This window comes from Topomyia yanbarensis, chromosome 2 (assembly GCF_030247195.1).
Source record: "Topomyia yanbarensis strain Yona2022 chromosome 2, ASM3024719v1, whole genome shotgun sequence".
Taxonomy (NCBI): domain Eukaryota; kingdom Metazoa; phylum Arthropoda; class Insecta; order Diptera; family Culicidae; genus Topomyia; species Topomyia yanbarensis.
Window position 1 is genome coordinate 458,870,319 of NC_080671.1, and position 26,327 is coordinate 458,896,645.

A 26,327-nucleotide genomic window follows, 5' to 3' on the forward strand; every position below is an offset into this window, starting at 1 on the left:
TTATTTTTATTAGTGTCTCATAATCGAAAAATATTCAAAACGACTGACTATCTTTTAAAATATCCAAGCGGAGTTACTTCAAGTACTGAAGGACACTCATTTGCCAACAGTGCAAGATTATGAATTATCGAATATACTTGTACCCAGCAGCGAATCGTTGAGCTCCGTGTTGCCTAGAACATATACTCACTTTTTGGAGCAGGAAATTCCTTGTATTGCGAGTGATTTTGGAGAAAAGGATGAACCTTTGTTACGTTGCTGTCGGAATATTACATCCCACACTTTTGTATGATGGTGCGATCCGCGTTGGTGTAAAATCAAACCTTTACCCACATCTACGACTGCACTACCATGAACTGTGCCGCATGGGATGTGACTTCGTTCAATAGTGTGGATAGGTCAAACAGTACAGGAAGGGGTATCCAAATTGTTACCGAAATATTTGTATGCAACTAGGTATGCAACGTTCGGATCGAATATATTTGAGGGTGTGATGAATGTATGTAGAACGATGTCTTTTTAGTTCCGGAGGAATAATGCAACCCAGTTTAGTCGGCTCTCATCTTTCCACGAATTTTAAATACATGATAATGCCGTATTCATCATAACATTCCATCCTAAATACTAGGATTCGTGGGACCATTAAACCCCATTCGACTAGTTTGAGCTAGTACCTGGAATTCCATTTTAACTGAATATTTTTACGAGTGTCATTCAACTGAATTGTTATCACAGATTCTTACAGTAGCTCAATACAAATTCAGAGCAATGTTGAATATTACATTCGGCAATTCGACGAGTTGAACTGCGTTGCTAAAAACGAGAGGGGCCAACTATGCAAAACGGGGTCATCGGAAGAATTGGATAATTATGCTATTAGTAAAAGCATTAGATATATAATAAATTCTAGAGAAAATTTTCAATAGGACGTAAGTAACATTGAGAGCCTCTCTTTGTTTACTTTCTCTTTCGTTTATTACGGCGTCATTACAATACTTTGCACTAATTTTCCAGTACATATCGAAAGCCGACGGTTTTTATTAGAATATTTTGCAAAGAGTGGAGTAGTAAATGTTGAAATGACCGAGTAATGAACAGAAGAGAAAGACCCCAAAGAGAATCTCTCATTGTTACTTTCGTCCTATTCTAAATTTTCTCTATAATTATTGTTTATTTTGAAGAGAAATTCATTTTTATGTCGTTTTTTATCAAGTATCTTCAGTTTCTACTTATTACTTCGTTTTTTAATATTCAGTTTGGGTGTCTCGAAGGATTTAGAAGATTTTTAAAGCATCCTTGAAGGATTCAGGAATGAGAATGGTTTAATAGGGTTTAAAATATGACAATGATTTCTAAATACTCATTTCCTCCGACATCAAAATCTCTTCAGTTCTCTTGACTTGTTATCTAAAATATGGTTTTTGCCCAATTTTAAATTTTATTCGTGTCGGTTTTGTATCCTTTTATTTTTATTATTCTACTGAATTTGTTGGTCAGCGTACAGATCCAACAGAGAATTCACTCTGTTGGTGAACTCCACCTCCAAATCGCGGGCTACATGCAGCGGTTGCATTTCCATCCTGTCTACGAGGTATGATCCAAAAGACATGTGTCGATTTCCACTGCTTGCAGGACCGGTAACGATGCTCTGCTGTACGTCATCCAAAATGGCAAGGATTAGCTCGTCAATGTCAATCTTTCGCTTCTTTGTTTTGTTTGTTTCAGCTCGAGAGTGGTTTAACTCCGTCTCTTCTACAAGAATCTCTTCGAGTACTACTTCCTGTGCTGATGATGACGGCTCAGCAGTAACAGGTGTATCCTGTCGCTTGAGGACACGAAAGTTACCGATAGTTCTAGAAGCATAAATTCAAAGCACTATGTCTGTTGGAAAACAGTTTATTATGTACTTACGGTCGATTTTTGCAATGGGCCGCAAGAAAGAGGAGTTCATTGTACAATGGCCAATTAGATTCGTATACCTCTTCCTCTCCAGCACCAGAAGACGAGGAATCGGTTACTTCTCGGTGCTCCTTGACGAACCGATCACGTAGATTTTTCCACTTTGCTTTAACAGCTGCCTCTGCAAAATAAAGGCTAGTTAGTATATTACCCATAAAGAAAATGTTAAATTACTTACCAGTCATTTGCATTTCCTCAGCCACATGACGCCATGCCGCATCTTTCCGAATCGAATTTCGGAATTCTTTTGAGGATTTCGCATAAATTGCCGGGTATTTTTTAATACTGTTTATCAATCTCCCATTATGGGTTTGATTTGTGAGTTCCTCTTGCGCAAGATCGTACTCCATCATAAAGCTTCGAATAGAATTTGAATTGAATCACTGCTTACCGCGTTTTCGATTGCCGCTCTTTTTGAATTTTTTTTAAAAAAACGCGGTTTTGTACTTTTAGTACTACGCCGCGTTTACCGTTCCGTCATCATTGCGGACAACCGCGTTGACATGCATGTATTTAAAATAATAAATGACAGCTGCTTTCCGTTGCCGTTTCGCTTCCGTCGCCAGTGCGTTTGGGCCTTTATTGGCCGAACTCAGTTCAGTAAACGAAAGATTAACGAAAGATTAACGCTTTAACGATAATGACCTCGACATGAAAGACACGAGTGAATTAAACGTTTCCCCGCCGTGAAAGAAGGTTTCCGCGTGCAACAGAAAGTTCCATGCACGAGATCCAACGGATAATCAATCTCCGTTAAGCTACCACTACAAGCCGAATCAAGAAAAAATATGGAAAAAAATCAATATACAAGATATTAATTGACTTTTATTGAAACTAATGGAGGCAATTAGAGACATTTTTCAAGAATAGAAATACAGCTTGTCCTTTCAAACAAGAAAGATCAATGGATTTAGCAGTTAAAAACAGAACACTATTCGATTTTGGAAAGACTTAGATTTCCTGACAAATTCGGAGTAGGGGCCTGAAGATGATAGAAAAAAATAAAAGAGAAGAAATAACTAAATTTGGATATTCATCGTTTATAGAAATAGGTTAGCAAGAACATCTGGAACCGGAATATTGGTAGAAGGAAATCTTTTAGCTGAAATCCAACATCACTTGGTGCACAACCAGACAACATGTTCGATGTCGCGATAACTGTTGCAACATTCACAATACCGCTATCCACGAGGTCGATACGCCGGCGATGCGCATCCAACGAATACTGATTTGACATGAGCCGGGACACCACCCGAATGAAATCACGACCCACATCCATCCGTTCGTATCAAGATTCCCTCGATATCTTAGCGGTAATGGAGTTACCTTCCTAGATCTCCATTGCTCCATACAACTTACCAATTTTTGAGCGTTTTCTGACGAGAAATACAGAACAATTCGTTGAAGCTAGTTGGTCTTGCATAAATATCACCTTCTAAGCTAAAATGACCGCCTTCTCATTCACTGGAATAAAGCAGTGCGAAGGGAGCCAAACTAGCAAAATCTGGTATGATATTTCAGATAAACCACGCGAGAGCTGCCGTATTTTTCTCAAGAAGTGCGGGGAGTGCTTCAGCGAATAGCGAGCATCGATGAGCTGAGGCTGCCAGTTACGATGAAGTGAGCCCTGGGGAAGGTCCACATAGCTATAACGCATAGCTGTCGAATCCCCATGCGAAAAATTCTTTTGCTTTTCAGAGAACAAATCGGACAAAAAGTTGTTTTAAGTAGGTGAAAGACCATGTTGGTGAAGCTTTTCTGATAGAACATTAGTAGAAACCGAATCGAAAACCCCTGAAATATCCAAGAACACTGACGCCATTTCAGCGAGCGTAGGCTATTTCAATTTCGGTTGTGAGTTACCCAAGGAAATCGTGCGTCCTTTTGTCATAGCGATTGCTTCGGCCCGATTGTCGAGGCGGAACCGAATAATGTTTTCAAACGATTTCCGGATACAGAACAACATTGTAATTGGCCGATACGAGTTATGATCGGCGGCTGGTTTTACTGATTTTTGGATGGCGATGACTGGTTTTCTGATTTTGGGATGGCCAATCATGAGGCCTTGTCCACACTTTTTAAAACAATCGCATATTTTCAGAATAAGGTAGATTCTTCAATAAGTTGAATTTGATTCGGGACGTTATTGTTGCAAGAGAGCAAGAAATAACTCCACCATCGAAAACGGTGAGTTGTTTGCGGTTTTGTGAAGGCACGCGACGCGGTAAAATTTCTGTTCAATCCGAATAAACCTTCTTGGAGAAATCGAATATCCAACGGGTTGAATTTTGAACTCATCGAGCTCTTGCTTCTCGACTTCGACCTTGTTCCCTTGTGGTTTATAAAATTCGGGCTTATTAGTTTATTGCTGAACATAAGAAATTTCTAAAAGAGCAGATAGCGAAGCACTCTGCAATATTTCTGCAGAAGAGAGTGTTCCTTAACGGAGTGCTTGAGCTTCTCCTCATCCTGCTTAAACGCAGGACATGACTCTTTTTCATGAGGACTCTCTCTCGTTACAGTAAATAAAATTTTCAGTATTTTTCCACATATCCCTCCCATATTTGTCAGACCGTGATTTATTAATATAGTTGTTAGCCCTATAACCCAGTTGTTTGCAGTTGAGGCAATTTATGTCGCGCGGTATAAACAAGTGGACAGATAGGCGAAGCCTTCCCATAATGACGTGGCTAGATAGCGCTGACCCAGCGAAGGCTACACGAAACGAGTCTAGCTTAATGTAGCCCTTCATCACAGCCAAATGCAATTGCTTGCATTTTTACTGACTAAAGCAACGGATTTGGGATTAGGCCAATCCCACGCCGTATCAGATTCTTGCAAGTAATAAGTAATACCCGTCTCGGAAAGTACACTATCTATCTGCGCTTTACGGGCTGGGGCATAGACATGGAGTTTTGTCGTATAGCGACCAGGGCCGTCTTAAGATCAGTCGGGGCCTCTGTGCACTATTGAGTTGAGGGGCCCATATAAGCGAACAGATCTATAGTTACATTCGATAAAAAGGTAAAACATCACATTTCAGTTTATAGTTTTATGGCAATAATGCTGACAGAATTAACCCGTTGCACGTTGACGTTTATAATTACATAGCATTGTTTGAGGGTGAAGAATGCCTTTGATAGAAAAGAGGAAAGATGGAACGCATATGCTCCCTTCGAACTTCGTTGTCCAGGCCAGCAAATAATTCTTCGTAGGATACCATATTTTATAGCTGTTTCCCTAAACGAATCGTTCCTCTATTTATGATTTCTTGAAAACTTCGTGTAGTATATGATTTTTACATGTTGAATCATTTTTTTTCTGTTTTCTTCTATTAGCTCTAAAGTTTAAAAAATCATGGTAACATATTCTATATTATAAACTATGACACTACTACTCAGTTTGGTGTGCCTTGCTTTGAATTGAAGTTAGAGCTACATGCGGATTCTTTCTCCCAACTTGGTCGTGCATTACATTTTATCTGACCTTATACTGTGCCATTTAACGAAAGAAATCTGCAATATGCCAAATTTCATAACTTGTAACTAGGTCTCGGTTACACTTCTATCATTTATGAGTATACATTTATAAACTATTGCATAGCACACAATTTGTTCACTAGTTTTCAGATTACGGCACTTCCAATAGTATGCTATAGTAGCTAGCTCCGTTTCATGCCGTTCCTAACTACCTGCATGAGAGCAATACTAGTAACAGACGGCCGAATCTTACTACCCTTGAAATCAATAGCCGATCGGTAGAGGTGATGCGTTAGGGTTCATGATTAAATTTTGAAAAAAAAACATCGATTAGGTTTCATTTTCTAAAAGTTCAATTTTTTAAAAGCATTTTCTACAAATTTCACACAAATCTAACTATTATTGGAGATTGGCAACTTTGAATCGAGCCGTTTTTTGTCAGCAAGCAAATCGTACACAAAACTTTACACGCGGTTTTTTCTCGAAACCATGGCTGCAAATTAGGTACCATGAATGTATTATAAGCCCTACAAACTATCCCCTTCATTTGTTTTGTTTCAAAGCTCAAAAGGGTTTTTGACCCACCCTTTTTTTCGAATTTCGAATAATCAACATGTCTTTGAATCAATCAAAGACAATTTTTTAGAAACTAATGGTTTTGTTTTGCTTCAAATGCCCACCATTTTATTTATAATTTGAATTTTCGAAAAAGGACAAGGAGAAAACAATTGAGTATGCTTGAAGACTCTATCAGATTTTTTTCATTTCCGATGAACGTATGAGCGGCAATTAATTGGTACCGCATTTCGTCTATATGTATAAATGAAAAGGGGTTTCTGGCATGTCGCTAAAAAAAATTTCGCGACTAGAATGTGTTTGCATGGTATGCATTAAACTCCTAACATATTTTGCTTTACCCTTTTCGAGAAAAAAATAATGAGAAAGCATGGAAAAGATTCCCATGCCGCCTTAACATTCATTAATACCTCGAGGCAGTTGCATTAGCTCACTTATTAAGTGTCTACTTTTATTAATACTGTCATATTTAACTTATATGCTCCTATTTGAGGCAGTACTCTGCGGTAACCCTGCCTTCGGAAAGCATTTCAAAAGCCAGCCAATAATTGTGAAAATCAGTCTACCTTGCCATCTCGCAAAGCGAAAGCTATCAACAAAGTAAGCAAACACGGTGTTGCCTATTCACTACACAAACAATATTGTATCGATACCTCCGACTACGTAGTCAAATGAACAACACAACTTCGAATTACTCATATTAGACTTGCAGTCCACAAGGTGGAACAGAAACAAATGAAAATGGATCTTAATCTCAAGAATACATACAGTTACACGATGTTCGTACCTGTGTACTAGTAACATCGAAAAGCAGTGTGCTCGCGCTTAAAAGAGTATAAAATAGTTAATGATTCGTTTCTGCTTTTGATAATTGGTAATAATGGATTTTTCGAAGTTCCTTTGTTATTTTTGATTATAGAGGTTTTAACCTTGTTTCTATTTTAGATTTTGTGTATATCTGGTGACCAAGCTGGTCTGCCAGGTACGGGTGAAGCGGAACGCAAGTCGAATTTCTTGACTCACTAAAGTTAGGTATTGCATTCTCCATGCACAACGTGGTTTGATCCAATTAATTCTTAAGGAAATATAGAATAGTGCTACGCATTGGCTTGGTAGCCGCAATCAGGTTTTGAATTCGTTATGTTTCTCATCAGCCAATAGAATTTCTGCACTTGGAAGTGGCATTCATGACTAGTTCTTTGATTGGGATCGTCTGCCTGGCGGTCAAGTCGTTCTGACCTGATACTGATGAGGCGAACTCGAAACGCGCATTCCTTGACTCACTATACTAAGTGAACGTTGATGTAACTGTGCGTTGATCGGGCAATATTTTATCAATGATTGAACCTTCAAGAAGCTAGAAAGCTGTACAGATTTGACATGACATGACATAAGTTCTGAAATAGTATTTCGCGTCTCCTATTACATTTTTTAATTAAATAGTTTCTTTATATAGCTTCTTGCAACAAAAAAAAATACAGACAAAAACAGACTTTTTGCGACTGTTGTATAGTCGAATAGTATAGTCTACCATTAGATACACCTGATGTGAAAAATCCAAGGGTTTGAACTGACAGTTGCGTATATGACACGTGACGTATTGTCTTAATTTTGATGCATTTTTCAGATACGATGGTTCTAATGAATTTGCAAACAAAACTCTGGTTTCCAGATCACCCACGTGTAATGTGGAATAAAAGAATAATTTGCGCGCGAGTTTTAGGTTTAGGTGCTTCAACACCACGTTTGTAAAAGGAACTGTAAAATCCATTTTCCAGAATGTAATTGAATGCATTTTATACTTCCACGTGAACGAAACATCGAACTTATAGGTCACATCATTAAACCACACCACAAGACAATATACGCTTGTCCCGTGGAATTGCCAGTTTGAAAGCAAATTCCCGGTCCTATTTCACACGAGAACATTCGAGAGTATGATTTTTCACACCTTTCCATTTTTTTTCGTCTGATCTAACGGGTTCTTCAACTTACCATTCAAGGCGATGGGAAAAGGATTTAAGAGGCTCATCTTTTATCGATGGGAGAAAAAAGACTAGAAGCAGATTACTTCCAGGATTTTCTAATAACAAAAAAACTGTGTACGAAGGTGTTAATGTGACATTTTTTCGGGTCGAAATTGTTCCCTTTTTTCGGATACAGATCGTTGACTGCAGCTTCCTTTCCCTTTTAGTGTTTTGGTGGATAAGCCAGGCAGGAAAAAAAACTCGCACCATTTTTCTCGTCTATCATGATTCAAGGAAATGGTTGATTATTTGCTTGGAAGGAGGATCGAAGGAGGATTTGTTTGTTTTCTCACCTAATCCGGGCCAAAGTTAGACGTACAATTATGGTTTTAGCAAAAACAAGGCATGTAAAACAGTAAATCTCTGCGGACAAGATACGATTGCAGTCTCGACCGAGGTGGGTGTCACCGAGGTGTAATTTTACGAGAAATGGTATTTGAGAAGGAGACAAATTTTCAGAATCGGCCACTGACTCTGTGGGTTTACATACTTTTGCCAATTTTGAGATCTATAGTCCCTCTAGGCAGGAAGATAGAGTAATGAAGAACTAATCCTTGTTCGACATTTGTTCAGATGTTGATGATACAACGATGAGAAAATAAGCTTAGTCATCTTCCAATGAAGTTTCCGAAGATTTTAAACTAGCAGTAAATTCTCACTCATCAATTTGCCCGTGTAATAGAGTTCTCTTCCGTGAAAATTGCATTCTCTTCCAAACAGCCGTCACCTTTCTTATGCAAATCAATATAACCCAGGTCTAAATGGTCCAATGATTTGGCAACTTTCTTTCAACATTTTTCAACTTTTGCGCCATTGTTTGATATTTTTGCTATAGTTGACCGATGTGGTTTTGGTCAGACGCAAACCATTCGGTTTCTTCTTAAACTTTACGACAAATAAAGAAAAAATGTTGAGTCACTTTCGGCAACTCTTTTCTTCCCGCCCGTCCAGCAATGTACAAAACAATTTCTTGGAAAAACTTACGTTACCAACGAGGACCTTCTTTCACTTCTATTCCGGCTTATCCAACTCTGGCAAATTTTTGCTTCTTCTACCCATATAACTCTTTCATTGTTCTTTATTGACGGTCTTCCGATCTATCGCCTAGCCAAGATCTCACTTCTGCTTGATCACGTGCGGCAGATCGTACTTTCCGCGAACACATTTCAGCTTAACACCAGGCAGATCCTGCATTCGGCCGACCCGCACCAGCACTATATTATGTTCCTGCAGATTGTGACCGATTCCGGGTACGTACGCGACCATCTCCTTCCCGGTGCTCAGCCGAACCAGGACACACTTTCGGTTGGCCGAATTGGGCTTCTTCGGTTTCTTGATCAGCGTCTTGAGAATGATACCCTTGGCGAAGGGTTTACCGTCCAGCGGTTGCCTCGGGGGACGGTACTTGATGTGCGGCCCGGTGCGATGCATCTGGTTCAGGGTAGCCATCGTGCCGCGCTGCAGGAACGATGAGAAGGCTGAAATTGGGAAATGTAAAGGAGCACGCGTTAGTGAAAACCCGTTAGTGGCAGCTGCTGGAGTGGAAAAGATTCTTCATCAATAAATGTAGGAAATTATGTGCAGTGATCCATGTCATATTTTGAAGGATTAATCTAGGATTTTTTTTTTCAAATGATGGAAGGGCACATAAAACAATAATTAAAATCGTTTACATCGTTCCACGTCTACTTTGATTCGTTATTTCCCACTCGCCTCGTGCAATAATCGTAAACGAATGAAGGCTCGGTTGCTTTGATTCACGTTTGTGGTAATATTATTAAATATTGAAGGCACGGCCGGACCAATATGGTGGATTTACATTCAACGAATATTTCTAACTGTGAAGGATATAATTTATCTGGTCATTAATGTCAAAAACATACTGAGTGCGATTAATATTCGATCCGTAACTAGAGCAGAAATCCAAAAGCATGTCATTCGCGGAGTGTTCTGGGCTTATTGCAGCGTAATTCTTATAATTAAAAAAATAATTTGAGTTTATTTTCTAGTTTCCATTACAGACTCTACGCACAAATTAGCGAACATTAGTTTTTGCAATCAATCGAACAATTCCATGCGAAGTTTATGTGATTCGCCATGATGCCGGTCATTTTCAAGATTGCAAGTTTTACTGTTTTTACTTTCGTGAGGCTTTTTAGTAAAGTGAGCTGTCAAACGGTGAGATAACACAGTTCTATCTCATGCTTTTGTGCGAGTCTAATTCTATTGATGATATTAGGTCATTAGACCAGCCTCGACGGGGCGCTATCTGCCTTCTACCAGTTGAACTGCGTGAAAACACTACCGTTATCATGAATAGTAGAGTTGCTTGTCATATGCCATTATTCCAGCACAGCACGTTTGAGTTCGTTGTGTAATCCCAAATAACTCTGTCAATTTTTGGGATCCCCGTTTTTGCACATTGCGTTTAAAGTATCTCCGCACGTTTAGATCGCTAATTAACCCAAAGTGAAAAACCAATTCTGTAAAAAGTTTGTCCAGAATGTGTTTAACAAATTTACCGAAAACTGTATTTAGCTAGGATTTTTAGTAAAAATGTTACTATCATGTACAGGTAAAAGCGTCGATGCACAGGTTTACCACGCCATCTATTCCCACGTTGTGAGCAGATACATCAACACAATAATCCTTCGTGAAGAGCTCGCAGCAAGCAATATCGTTTGCCTGCTTACAACTTGCCAATATTCGTTCCGTCAAGACTTTAAAAATTGTAATTCAAGGACTTTAAAAAATGTAGTTCTTAGACCTAGTTTCGGGTTGAAAGATCACAAACGAACCTGTTGATAGATCCGGGTATTGTTTAATTTGCAGCTTACCAACAAGGCCTAAGCATGAGGAGTCGATGCCTTTTGGCTATCCAAAGAGAAAATCGTTAACGCAGATGGGAAAAATGATATCAACTGACTTGTATTAGGTGTATTTATAGAATATAGGAAGAAGATAATGGAACAATAGTTCTTAGCTTCCCATCACTCAAAACACACACACACAGTGCAAGCGAGACTGTAACAAATAACAATGATAAACGATACAAATGCGTTGTTTTATATTTAAAAAATACGAAAGCGAAAAAATAACTGCGTGCGTATGTAGCATGTTTAGGCACAGCAGGTTAGTCGCTATCGAACGTCGAGACGTGAAGCCAGTGAACCTGAAAAGGATCCATAATTACTAGCTCAAGCCGCCATACGTGAACGCGTTCGCGAAATTTTTCGAAACAAGGTCAATGATATGTGATCTTGGAATGTGGTAGCTGTGCTGCCATTGAAAGTCATAGACGATGGCAATCCGGATTTCACAACCTTGACTAGCTCATTTATGCGCATGATTGAGACTAACGTAATCATTTATGAGTGGGATTGTGCGATACTTGGCAAACTCCGTAGAGCAGCTCTTTTGATAGACTTCAGCCGTAGTATCGTTCTCGTTTACCGAGGAGGGCCTGTTTATCGATGATGAACTTTCTTCGGAACGTGTCTGTCAATAACATACCCCAGAGCGATGGAAAAAGTTTGCATCACTGATTCAGGATTCAGAATATTTTGCCAATTGAAAGTAGAGGTAAGGTCTGCGATACTGTGATAGTTCGATTTTCGGAAATCTTAAGAAACGAAGACCAACGAAACATTGAAATCGTGCACCAGGGTGCTATCATTCGTGGCGATTAAGGTTGAACAGAGAAAGCGCAAAAATCGAAAACGAAAAAAGCAGTTTTTTTCCACACCGTGTGTAAGCTCTTCATAAAAATCAATCAGCAGTACTGTAACAACATTCTACATGAGCTGATTGATTTTTATGAAGATCTAACACACGGTGTGCAAAAAAAAACTGCTTTTTTCGTTTTCGATTTTTGCCCTTTCTCTGTCCCACCTTAATGGAGGATGATGTGCTACTGGTTTTACTAGAGGAGAGGGAGCCATAGCTATTGATGTAGCAGAAACCTGATCGCTGACAAAACAAAGCTAGGAAGATTAAAGTCTCCTAGTACAATGATCTCATCAACTATTTTAGCATCTTCGAGGATAGTAAAAGCTGTGCGAACGCAATAAAGTGGTATGTAGAACGCACGCAAGTTACCAAGCTCGATTATCGTCCAGACCCGCTCAAGGCAATTCCATGAAATATTCTTGATGATTCTTGCTTACAAGCTGCGACTGACTGCTACTAACACGCCACCTCCAGTAGTTTCTGTGGCTATTTCTAGGGTTCCAATCGTACCGAAAAATATATCTGTCAGTACCAAACATCAGACTAGAAAGCGTGTCATCGCTTAATCACGTTTCGACGAAGACAATAATGTCAAAACTCGGAGACGTTCAAGGTTTGAATTGACATCATTTTGGTAGTACAGTAGCAGCTTGTCCTGTCGTTGACCAAAGTTGGATATCGAAGAGTTTTCAGTCAGGGAAAAGCTCAAATATGCATTATACTGCCTGGTGTAGGTTTGTGGAAGATCATTTTGTCCCAATTCCACAACTGGACTGAGACAGCTGCAGCTTGCTGGCTGAAAGGGCTCGACTGTAAAGGGAGGGTTAAGCAAAGGGCTCGATTGTATTGGGTCGGGGGGTTAAGGCTTCTTCGTCCCTGGTAGCAAGTGTAATAAAATACATCCCACGGAATTTCGTCTCTCTGGACTAGAGAGACGTGATTCCGTGGTATGTATTTTATGCATTTGGGCTATGTTCCCCTACGTGAGAAGCTATGAGTCGCTGGCAGAAAAAGCGACATCCGGTGCCGACACGAAGTTCGAGCAATTGACGGTCATTTCAGGGAAACTTGGAAGACCCTCTCTCCACTGTCGCTCACAGGACCGGGACGACTAGTGGATGTTGACTACAGTGGCTAGACTGTGGCGTAGAGGATCGAGCATTTAAATAATACAAGCGGCGGTGATCCTATCCTATTTTTTCTGGTCGAAACAAAATTCGCAAACCAGTACTCCAAGTAGAGCGTTTGAATGAATCGTCCTTTAGTTCACCCGGAAGCTCAACTCGAAAAGAAACGAAATAAAGCTTTGAGAGATCAGTATTCTGCTTGATCAACAATATTGCTTTGGGTGTTTCGCTTATTCAAGGCATTCTTGGGCCTTAGCATTGATTTCCTCCACTGTACTTCTCCCGCTCAACAGCAACCGATCCACTCATACCCTATACAGCGGCTGCAGTTGCGCGAATTTTAGCGTTATTCTTGCGACTTCGTTTTGGTGTGGACAAATGGCTCGATGCGACTCGAGATTTTTGAGACGACCACGTTCAGGTTATCTACGGCCACACATAACTTTTTAGTGTCTACGGCGACAGCAGCGAGATCGGGTTGCTGCACCCACTTGTTGAAACTGCAAAATTGAGTGAAGAATAGTAGAGATATATGCACGAGAAAATCATAAAATTTAATATGAATGACAAAAGGCCCTATAACCCCAACTTCTCGTATTCGGACAAAGATCAAAAAGGTTCCGTTCGATTTCTGAGATTTTTTCACATTAGAAAAACTGCAAAATATGTATGATTTGCACGGAGCAGAAAAATTATAAAAAATGGGGGATTTTGGGGCCAAAATGACCCAGTACCCCACTTTCCCGTATTTTTCTAGAAACAAAGTCTCCGTTCAAATACTAAGGTTATTTCCTTGAAAAAGAGGTAAAAACTGTAATTTTCTGATTGCTACTTCAAAAGTTATAGCATTTAATATATGTTTCCTCCATATTTTCCCATAGCACCAATTTCAAAAATTTCAAGCGAAGTGGGCGGGAGTCTAGAACTGTCCAAATGATTTTGAAATTTGGCATCTGAGCTTACTTTGACATTTGTCACAATATGAGAGGAGGGGGGGGCTTCGAGAATTAAAAAAAATTATTTTGCAATGCCCTAGTGAACGTATAACTCGTTCTGAACGCAAAGTGGGTGTCGCGGCAAATCAGGCCCGAATGCAACAGAGAGAGCAAAATGTGCAAAGTCAAGAACATTTTCATGATGAGGAAGGTGAGCTCTGCGGACCCAGTATAATAGATTATCTAGTAAGCTGTGTCGTGTTATACACCGTACTTTATCTTTAAACGCGTTTTCCCGAAAGTAGTGTTTTTAAGCGGTCAAGTAAGACTTTTCATAGAAGTACTGGTCTGATTTCAATAATTAAGTAAATATTACCTTAAGCAACTAGGCAAAATATAAGATGATACCTGTCGCTTCTGCAACCTAGATAGGGAGAACTAACAACATTTACTGTGCAACTGTGTAGTACTTTTTCACAAAAGGAGCAAATTCTTCGATAAGGGGGTAATACAACCCTTAGATGTATGGACAACTGCACCCAGTAAGGCGATAAACTTTATCCGTTTTATAATACCTTACTGGGACCAAGCCTATAGTCAGCAGATGGGAATCACTCAAATTAATAGTGATACAACACCCTGATGTGGCAAACAACAAAAAGGGGCCTGCCACAATAGATCAAAACACTGGTCGCAGTGGAATATGTACCCAACAAAAAAATAAATTTTCAAGCTCGCGAGAGATTTTTCTTTTCGTCTTCAAATGTAAAATTGAAAAGTCAAAACATGTATCTTAAAAATAAAAAAAAATGTTTCAAGTCCATTGAGTAGATGCTTTACAATTTATTCCCAAAAAAGTGCTCAATTTTAGGCCTCGCGAGTAGAGGACCCCCTTAACCGAGGCCTACAGGGTCGAGTCTCATATACCATTCGACTCAGTTCATCGAGATCAGCAAAGGTCTGTATGTGTATGTATTTTCTAAACTCACTCATTTTTCTCAGAGATGGCTGAACCGAATCGCTTAAACTTAGGGTAAGCAGGTCTAATACGCCCCCCTTAAGGAAAAATAGCTATATTTCACCATTGATCTTCTCACTAACAACTCTAATTTATTGTTATATTAGTTATAAATTAGTACCCGTTTCATTTTTTATTAGAAACATCCTGATACAAGTACTATTAAACATTTTTCAAAGATGCCTAAATTCTAGTTTTTTCTTTCACCCAGGGCAAAATGCCCCCGGTGAAAGTGTAATATGCCCCACAACAAGAGGACGGTATGCCCCACAGCAATCCGTGAGTGTGCCCCACAACAATGGGTGGGGCGTTTTGGCCGGTGATGAGCTGTTGTGAATACATGAATAATTCTACACACACATAGTTTTAAGCCAAGCTAAAATCTAAGATAGTAACTATAATATTCTAGTAAGCTACTTGAAATAGTTCTATCGAATCCGACTGTTTCTAATTGGTTGTAATGCTATTGGAAAAAGTGGAAGCTTACATAAAAGTAGCTCTTTTGAAACTTTTGTGTATATTGTTGTTTTGCAACATATTAAAAATACCAAACGAACTTAGTACGTTGATTTTATGAAACGATACTGTTATCAGTCATTTTTACTTTTTAGATAATTCAGAAATCCTGGGAATCGAAGAGGGGCATTTAGCCCCGGTGGGTCGTATTATACCCTTTACCCTAATATCAAATGATCGGTATAACGCTCCCATAAGCTGCTATTGAATTTTTTGTCGATAGGACTTCCGGTTCTGGAGTTACGGCTTAAAGAGTGCGGCCACACAGCAAATTCCCATATAAACTGGTAACAGCATGATGTACAAATCGTGTAATGCGTATTAAAAAGAGTCTAACATTACGTGGATTTGCGGGTCTAGATCACTAATGATCATTCAAAGCAGCTTTGTCCACATTGGCCACCTATGACGGTTCTTGATGATGGTACTTTCCAAGTTCGGAAGTTAATGTCACTTTTGACCGATTTTTACAAAATTGATTTCAAATGAAAGACTGCTATTGAGTTTCATTCATATCTGACATTTGGTTCCGGATTTACAGGTTGGTTACTGCGGCCATATAGAAATGTCGGTACAATCGTAGTACTTCAAGGATTTAAATCCATTGAAATGGACATCAAATTACTTCTTTTTGCAAGTCTAGATCACTGATGGCAAATCAAAGATTCTTTGAATATATTGTCCACTATTAACAGCGCTGGAGCTCTCGGGTACTGGACGTATTCCAAAATTAAAGTCACATTGTTTCTTCGGTGATGACTAAACCGCTTTTCATAAACCAAGTCGCATATGTAGGTAAATGTAAACCAAGTCTCAAATATGCGGTTGGGTGTTGCATCCTCTATTTACCTCTCCCCCTCTACCTGCATCCCCTCACACCATCGTTCCCTACATCATCCTCCGACCCCCTTTAACTTGTGATACCATTCATCCACCATATACATTTTTAGGGAATGTTGAACTATAACCATATATTTTTAGTGAATTTGGGGTCGCTGAGCTCAAATTTGATATCGAAAAGACCGGATTAATTCATCTTACAGTGACAAATATATTATTTCACACATTGTACAGTATAAGTTTTGCAAGTAATTGGTGACGAATGCAAATGAGAACATAAATCGTCGCTGTTGTGCTATCTTATGACAAGCGCCATTTAGCACATTTCGAGAAAACCGATTTTTAAAGTTTGAGATTGAATATCTTTAAACTTATAAATGGTAAAAACAATTCTAAGAAGACAATTAATGCTTCTATCTATTCTGTATTAAACTTTCAAATATTACAAAATTCGGTTGACTATGTTGGAAGTTTTCACTATAAATGTAAACAAAAGTTGCACTCACACGTATCGTAGGCGTGTATTGATGACAAAATTTGTTTGGCGTGTCATAATTGTGCATAGAAAATTTTCCATAGAAACAAAGCATCAATTATTAACTTTTATTAATAACTTCGGCTTTATTCGGCCTAGAAACAATCGGTGAGATGCATAATAGTAATTTTTAATTACAGTGTTGCCAAACATGAAATATTGCCAATTTAGAAGTAAAACTGCATATTTCTCGCAATACATGTATTTTTTTTTTTGAAAAATATTATGCCATTGTGTTCCTCAGACATTTTTACATATTAAAACATCTAAAACTTCTATATTACTTAAGGGAATCCCAAGATACAGCGATTTAAAGCAAAAAAACGCTTTTAATCCACCTAACAGTGTGATGAGACATTTCTTATAACTATTATCACTCTCTTCGGATATTATATCGTTTGAGAACATTTAGAACTTGATGTTTCGCGATGTTTTTGATAACACATACTACATGGGATAGTGGCAGAACTCAGAGAATCGCTCAAATCAGCATAGGAGAACATCAGTACTAGAAATCTCAAACCAAATCAATGGGAAAGCGAAAAAATGGCCCATAAAATAGACATACCATCGAATTATCGTTAATGCTCTGTTAATAAAATATCTAAATTGTGGTGGGATTTTCCTAAAGGGGTTATTTATTTATCATTCGCATGTATGAAAAAAGCCTTATGCTTACATTTGTAAGCATCGCCCTTTTTACAAAAAAGCGTTGAAATGAAATCGCAGCGCCTGATATCACGCTATCTCTGAAGTGCATGCGTGCATAGTTCCAAATTTTACTTCGACATCGACTTTTTCAAAAGGTGACTTCCTAGTAGTATCCTTGATTTGAATTATTATCGCTATCCTAATGCCAAAGAACAAATAAAAACCTCTCGAAAACGAACCGTTTGGGGAAATCATCATCATTACTGGAATTTTCATTTTCACGAAACTTTTCGATAGCCTTCCGTCACTTGCGTTAATGCACTGAGTGCACAGTGCTCCGAAAATCTAGCGAAATCGTCTTAGGGCACCAGCGGGTCTAATTCAGAGCTATCTGCGCGGCGAGTTAAATCTGTAAAGAACACTAAAAATTAATTTCTATTCCATAATTTTCAGTTCAGCAATTCGCGCTCACCGCAAGCCATGAAAAATAGATTACGTTGTGAAGCGATGGTCACTATTTATTAAATAATCACGGTTAAATAAAAAAATAAACTATTAAAAAATTTCAAATAGTTTATAATTTTCACAAACTTATTAGGAAAAATTGTTTAATAAGCTTTCGTAATATTGTGTAGGAAAAAAGCTGAAAATTTCAGTGTTTTCTCTATCTGCAACATATAAACTCTTAAGTATACCAATTAATTGGTATACGAATTGGAATAGGTTCGCCAAATTTTGGAAGAAGTCTATAATATAACCCCTTGAAAGCTACCTAAAAATTGTTGTAGTTCGATGCAATAAAAAAAATCATATTTGGCAATTCATATTTGGCTGATAAAATCGGGGTTTCAATGTATTATAATAGATATTCAGCATTCGAAGAAGTTTCTTGTGAACGAGTGTAGAACGACTTTGTTTTTACTTACTTGAAGTCAGCGGCGTAGCCAGAAATTCGGTTTGGTGGGAGTTTGGTGAAAATCGATCTTACTGTCCAAACGGCATAATTCCGAAACCGTATTTTTTGAAGTTTTAAAATTATGCAGAATTAATTTTTCAGAAAATAGTAAAAGAGTTTGTGTCTTTAGCGAATTTGTTGAGACTTTATTGTAGTCATGAATATTAACCTGAGAAAATTCACCATAAATACTTCTTGGACGATATACCGTCAAAATTATTTTATCAAATGATGCGCTGTTTAACGTTTGTAAAACTCATCGAAGATACTAAACCTCCGAAATTGGCGGTTTCAAAATGATGTTATCTTGATGTTGATGATGTTAAATTACTGTTTTTAAACATTTGACCTATACATACAATTGGTCATTCAACAAAAATCAAATGCTCATCAAAATCGATCAGAACCTGCTAGAGTCGAATGGAAATCGTCATTTTTCATAAATTTCCCTCTACATTCGGAAAGTGTTATCCTCGTTATTAATCATATAACGTTTTCGTCTCAACTCGACGCATTCCCAAAATAAAAACCTGTTTTAATCCACCTAGTGGTGCAATTGTGCTTGTCACATTTGTCCAGACTACGATTCCATGGCTGGTTATGTTCAATACAATGGTGGAAATGAATATTACATGTTCAGTACGATTTGCACATACATACAATGGATCGACAGCCACGATCTTGAGATACTATGTGATACTGAAACATCGCTTGAAACCAGCGGCGGATCATGGAGAAAGATCCGGGAGGTCCAGGTCCTGCCGAAATTTTTCAACTTGTTAAGAAATTTTAAACTAGTTTTAATTTTAAAGTAGTAACCCCTCACTGCATACTCCCTCCGGGCCGGTATGATTGACGATTTTTAGAGTGATTGCATAACCTTTCTATATGAGAAAGGCAAAAATGTACCAAAGTCCAAAGAAGTCAATTTTTGTCAAACAACTCAATGTTTCATGCATTTTAAAGTCATTTGGCATCAAAAATACAAATTTGATTTTGAAAATTTTTCATTTCAGTTTATATGGAAATTTGCTGTGTAATTGCCCTCTTCAACTTCTAACTCCGGAACCGGAAGTCCAATCAATAAAAAAATTCAATAGCAGCCGATGGGAAAGTTGTACCTTTCATTTGAGACTAACGTTGTGCAAATCGGTTCAGCCATCTCTGAGAAACAGAGGTCACATTTTTTTCCACATACACACACATATATACACACACAGACATCTTCCGATCTCGACGAACTCAGTCGATTGGCATATGACACTCGGTCCTCCGGGTCGGGATTAGATTGACGAATTTTACAGTGAATGAGAAAGGCAAAAACATTTTAGCAAATGTTGAAAGTTATGCATTTTTTTGGTGAGCAGTTCTATGTTTCATAGACATTAAATCAATTTTAACTTCGCTTCCTATTAAATAAAGACCCTTATTACAGTACATTTCTACAAAAACGAGCTCAATTTGAAAATAAATCTGAGGATTATGATTGGTTACAGAACTCTGGAATTTTCTATTCGAATGTTTTCAGGCGGGAATTAGATATTGATGCTATTAGACAACTGTGAAATCAAGACCAATAGATCCGTTACATATCAGGACCCCATTCCGACAAAGTCAAAGACAATCAAAAGTCCTCATGATGTTTACAACAACAGGTTATCAATCTACGGATCAGATAAATGTTATTGTAATATTGAATTAAATCAGTCTGCATCAATAAATTTTCAACTTCAATCCAATATTTTTTTGGGTGTGGTGGGAGGGGGGGGGGGGGGGGTTGTATGGTGTTGAACCCCAAAACCTTCTCTTGGCTACGCCGTTGCTTGGAGTTATTTATTTCGCTTTTCATTTTCCGATATGTTTCAGATCGATCCGATGGTTATAAGTTAGAAAAATTGCAGTCAGAAGGTTCGCACAAATGAACATTTTTGTACCGATAAGTTATCAAGTTCCTTCCAGACAACTTGGAAGTGTTCGGTGATTATTTCTAGCGGTTGTAGATAGTAAAATGAAATACAAAAATCGTTTTATCGAAATAATGTTTAGCTTATTTCAATGGATTATTACTATATTGAACAATAAATGGGCGACAAAGAGTAATCAACAAACAACAAGCCATAACTTTTAAAGTATTCAAAATAGATATTTAAAGTCTTTAGTAAAGTTATTCGCAAAAGTAAGAGCTACAAATTTGCTGAAAACATCATTTCGATATAATCACTTCCAAGAAAATTTGTGAAAATATCTCACTCATAGGGGGATTAATCAGCAAAAGCACAATTCCAAAAGAAAGGGCATAGTACCTCCATTAAATTCTCCGAAGATACTATTGACCTAAAATAAGCCGTTTTGGCGTTAATAATAGATTATATGTTTTTGGTCATATTTCTGGCAATGGGAAATGATAAAAATCCTTCGTCCGCATTTAATGTTAAATATCTCTTTTGATAATAGTCCGATTTCAACAATCTATAGCTTGTTCGAAAGGTATTCGTTAAAGCTGTGTAAAAATATATGAATTGTTAATCTGTATTGTCAATTTCGGCAGATAATTTAAAAAAACTGCAAAATGCTCCATTTTTACGCATTCAAACATTCATATCTTGAAAACTAAACATCAGAATCAAAAACAAATTAATAGCGTTCATACTGTTTTTTAGTTCTTTAATTTAAAATTGGTTTGGATAAGATCGGTTCAGCCATTGCTGAGAAACACGAATGAGAATTTGTCCGTTACACACACACACACACACACACACACACAGACAGACATTGTCCCAAATCGTCGAGCTGAGTCGATTGGTATAAAAGACTTTTATAAGAAATGTAAAATGACAATTTCTCATCACTTTTTTCGCTATATCTGTCACCAAGCAAAATTTCAAAATTCTGAAAACGCCATTTTGTAGAGAATTTTCAGATTAGTAATGTGGCATATCTGACTCAGTTTACCGCAAAGTGTCGTTTGTCATAAGATAGCACAATAGCGACGAAATAGACTATCCGATTGCATTATCGTCAATTCGGTTCTTGCGTATTAGATTTCAACATACTTTAGTGAACTGTTATCTTAATTTTCACTGCAGCTTTTATATTAGATGATGAAATCTTTCGATACCCTTACCATGACGTTCACCAAGCAATTAGAATATCCTAATTGTTTGGTGAACGTCATGGTCAGGGTTTGTTGATTTTAATCGACAAATTTATTAATTGTGTGTTCAAGCTAGCTTCAATTAGGTTGATTTCTCAGCTGTATTTTTGTTTTAAGTATAGCACTTGTCAACACTTTTCCATAATCTTGCCAAATATTACAAGACGCCTTTCCATAATTAATTCTCAAATTATTAAGCATTGATGCTTTGTTAGTTTAGTGTCGACTATCACAGATAGTACTTCATCTGTATTTAACTTCGTTGATGCTGCACTGCACCCAAGTAATCAAGTAGATCACTAAAGACCAATCAAGTAGCTTTGTCCATATTGGCCACCTCCGACGGTTTCTCAACCCCCGGGGAACTTGCCAAGTTTCTAAGATAATGTTGCACCTATTTCACAGCAAATTCTTGACTGATTTTTACAAATTTGCTTTCAAATGATAAATACAATACTCCCATGGGCTGCTATTGTATTTCGTTCTGATCTGATTTTTGGTTCCGGAGCTATAGGTCGGTTACTACGGGAACATAGGAATTTTCCATATAAACCAGTACAATCGCAATATTTTGAAGGTTAAAAATCCATCAGATTGATTAAAGATTATTCGAATATATTGCTCACTATCAACATTTCCCGAAGTCCCGCCTACCGGGCATATTCCAGACCTAAAATCTCATCGGTTATTCGGTGATGACTGAACCCATTTTCACCAACTAGGCCACTCTGACATTTCTTTTTTCACTTAAAATCCCTCCCCCTTCCCTCCCACGGCATTCCAAATATAATAACACGACGACAACGTTTAACTCATGCTGACTTATCTACTTAAATATTATATTTTATGTTTCAAGTGCGTCATCGATGACATTTTGCTAATCAGGTTCGTGGCATTCGTGCCATTGAAAACTATAATCAATATGAGTGTCATTTGAAAGGGTGTGGTCAATAGACATCGGAAATTAATCATTAACACCGTTTTGAAATTCAAGATAGCGATTTCCGGTTACCAGATAAAAAGCGATCATATCAACATGGGTGCCATTTGAGAAGGGGTGGTCATTAGACATCGGAAATCGATGATTAAGGCCATTTTGAAATCCAATATAGTGACTTCCGGTTACTATAAAATAGAACGATTATCACCATCTTCCAGATGGGTGTTATTTGAAAGGGGGTGGTCAGTGGACATTAAACGCTAAACATTTCTAACCGGATGTAGCTGTAACGCTGGCATAAACAACTATCGAAATGCTTGAAAATTACGAACGAGTTAAAAATGACCGCCATTATGGCACGTTGTTGGATTCATATGATATCATACAGCAATATGGGGCCACTTTTATTTATGCTCTCCTTCAATGATGCTGCGTTTCTGCTTTGTGTTGGAAGAAAACCCGTTTACGCAGATGATTTGAAGTTGTATCTTATCGAAAATTGCAGTCACTCTCAAAAGCATCTGAAAACATATCAAATAATGACGGAAGGCTTTTTCTAGTAAGAATTTGTAACATCTTATCCTGCAACCCGAAAGAATCTCGTAAGAAAATCTACAATTCCTTCGTTTTAGCAATTTTCTGCTATGAAAGCTTCCCACAGTTTGACACCTAATCTAAATGCAAATGAGAAACGGTCAATCTTTCCCATGAATACACCACAATGTGCAACGGGTCCAATTGGATGCAGAAGTAGATGCACGTGTGCGTCATCGAGAACGACCATTGTTTGTGGTGTTATTTTTGTGCCCTTCTCTTTTGCGCTCGAAAGTATGTAGGTAATAGACCCGCTTGGATGAGATTCCGACAGGATTTTCAAAATTGAATTTTCCCAACCCAACAACACGGACGGACATTCAGGAAGGCGAGAACAAAAGCTCGATTTGTTACCGACGGGCAGAGGGAATGTGCGAAAAGCTTTGGTGGTCACTTCACGCTTTGCTTTTGTGTGTTTTGAATTCAATGGATTTATTGAAAAATTTTAATTAGTTTTTGGTCAATCGTGAACTAACAATGTTGAGGAAAAAAAGAGTTTGGGTGCAGGTGTTATCGATGGTGGTCATGCTCATTCAAAATTTAGCCAAGGTTTTGCCGTAGTCGAATTTGGAACTGTTCATCAGAATAATAACAGCGACTGGTTTGATTGTTGATCTAATTTGAACGATTGGAGAGGTTTGCTAAAAATGTCCACAATATTCGTAAATTAAGCAATGAAATCAGTATAGAGTTTACACGGTTAGAAAAATCGCTCACCCTGTAACAAACTTAAGAATTTTGAAATATTTTTTGATAGAGGCGTGATGCTTAATTCTTTTCTCTATAACTGGCTGTTATAGTCCATTTTAATCATAAATACTCAAAAGCATCTAAAATGTCCTACACTCAATCTTACGGACCGTTGCATTTAACAAACACACAAGCTGAGATCACTACACATTGCTCGTTGTCCACCAACCATCAGCCCAATCATCGCAATATGCGAATGCGGAAACAATCTGTGCCCGTTTACCCGAAATCCCGTTCGACCGTAACCTCCTGGCGGGGATCGTGCATAAGCAACCCTTGCCTTTGATATAGCAAGGCTCGGGGATTAATATTTCATGGCCTCCTCTTTACTGTATTGTCCACATTGTCATTCGCCGTCCTGGGTCCGTCGAGTGGGACACTGGAACACAGAAGGCATATCAAATATTGAGGAATATGAAGCATAAAAGAGGTAAAATACCGTAAAGGATATTTTCGCCATCAGGCAAAACTGCCCAATGCTGGGCAGGTGAGCCTTATCTGTTTTTTTCTCGTTCGCTTATTCTGGTCTGAAGCAAATTAACCTAAGCATTATGAAAATTGACGACAGTTGGTACGAACTTGAGTTCCGTCGTAAGCTGGTAGAGATTTCTATCTATTTGACCATACGGTGTCATCCGACGAAAAATAGAAACACACCAATCTTGAGTTCTTGAGAATTTTTTAAATTACTCATCCTGATCCCAGGTAGATCAATCCCACGATCGTGGATAATTACTGCCCTTTGAAGGTTACTATAAAATGTCAATTTTATGCAAGATTCTTTGTTCAAATTGATAAAGCCAACAATCGGTCATCTGTCAACTCATAGTAGGCATTGGTTGGACAATGGCGTTGAACAAAGGGAAATCGTTCAATCATTTGGCTATCGTCTTTGCAAAACCTTTCATTGGCACCTTCTAATGAAGTTTGTAACGCCACAAAATGGCTTGTTCATTCTTTTCGTGACAACCAAAACAAAATCGATTCTTATGTCTACCGAGCCGTTCTGGTGTTTTCTTTTGTTTCTTAAGAAAAAATAAACTACGGTCGCAAGAAAATTGATCCGTTTGTTTGACACTGATTGCTGTTTTCTGTGGTTTTCTTTGATATGAGTTTCTTTTTAGGTGTTCTATGCTGACCCGTTTGCTGGGAGTTCGTTTCGTGATTATTGATGAACTTTGACGAAACAATAGCTAAAGCAAGTCACGCGCATGCTGCACACTAGGCAAATATGCTTGCTTAGTAGAGAGCAATCAAGACCGGTTAAAAATAATTTTATGATTCAAATTAGAACTTGAACTGAAAGATCATTTTTTTTTTTTTTCCAATTCGTTTATTTGATAAGGCAGGTTTGCGTTAGCTTAAAGGTGCCAATTTTGTTTTGTTTTACATTTTAAATTACTTAAAACTAGGGGATTACATATTGATTAGCTATACATATACACAAGGGGGTAATATAATTTTCGTTAAATTAGGGGGTCATTTAGTTTTTATGGCAATATGGTTTGACATTTTTAGCAATGAGATTATTGGAGCAAATAATGTTTAACTAAGGGGGAAAATTTATACGACTATCTTAAAAGTAGAAATAATTAGAGGGCGTGATTAAATTTTGTAAAGATTCGGAGACATTAATTAGTTATTTTATGTGGTAGTAGAGTTGGGCATTTTCAACGAGATCATATAATATAATAGTTAAAACTAGAAAAGGCAAGAAGAGCTAAATGCTTCATGAAGATATTTGGGGGGGGGGGGGGGAAGGGGTGTTACTTCTGTGTATAAGAGTCAGGGGAAGTAGGGTGGACAAACATGGCAGGGGGAGAACATTATTTCAGTTTCAGACTTCGGGAGATCAACGGATGGATTACAGAATCAGGGTGGCCTTCATCAGGAAGAATCATGTACTGGGACGCCGGGTGGTCGTTCTTAAGATGGCAGGGGTTTCTCCAGACGATTTCGTAGTGCGGCTCAGGTGTTGATCGGCTACATTTCGAGTTGTGCGTGTGATGTTCGTGCTTTAGGTCCCGTGTTTGTTGGCTCATTTGACAGGGATGTTTTGTGTCGCCTTGGAGTCGCATCAAACCATCGTGGGTGTATGGTACAGGTGGAAGAGAGCGTTTCTGAGAATTATAAGGAAAAAGGGGCAGTTAAAGTTGGATATTGATGGTTTTTATGAAGGTGTATATAAGGGACATATAGAGGACATCGCGGCTTGCCAACACATCTCGAACCGGGACGTTGGGTGGTCTTCCTCGGGCCCGGAGGGTGTCCATAAGCCGAGACCTGGCGAAACTGTACTCGGTGCACGCCCAGACTATGTGCTCTATATCGTGATAACCGTCGCCACAAGCGCAGATACCACTCTCCACGAGCCCAATACGTCGGAGATGTGCATCCAGCGTGTAATGGTTCGCCATGAGTCGAGACATCACACGAATGAAGTCACGACCCACATCCATCCCCTTGAACCAAGGTTTCGTCGATACCTTAGGGACTATCGAATGTAGCCACCTTCCTAGCTCCCCATTGCTCCACGAGGTTT

The 26,327-nt window shown here is 38.3% G+C and overlaps 2 protein-coding genes across 3 annotated transcripts in view; both read right to left on the reverse strand.

Annotated features, from left to right (window-relative positions):
* Window positions 1–1,477: 1,477 nt before the first annotated feature.
* On the reverse strand, window positions 1,478–2,309 carry LOC131681165 (uncharacterized). Its single transcript, XM_058961876.1, has 3 exons — window positions 2,138–2,309; window positions 1,912–2,080; window positions 1,478–1,853 (listed from the first exon to the last, which is right to left on the reverse strand). Exons 1-3 carry the CDS (start codon window positions 2,307–2,309, stop codon window positions 1,478–1,480), a joined length of 717 nt encoding a protein of 238 aa, XP_058817859.1.
* Window positions 2,310–9,101: 6,792 nt separating this feature from the next.
* The window catches only part of LOC131685933 (small ribosomal subunit protein uS12m), a 108,553-nt gene continuing 91,327 nt past the window's right edge, over window positions 9,102–26,327 (reverse strand). For both annotated transcript variants that reach the window (XM_058969970.1, XM_058969972.1), the window contains one exon: window positions 9,102–9,519. In XM_058969970.1, the coding sequence (XP_058825953.1) occupies window positions 9,158–9,519 (362 nt within the window). In that variant the 3' untranslated portion in view covers window positions 9,102–9,157. The remainder of the gene's footprint in view (window positions 9,520–26,327) is intronic.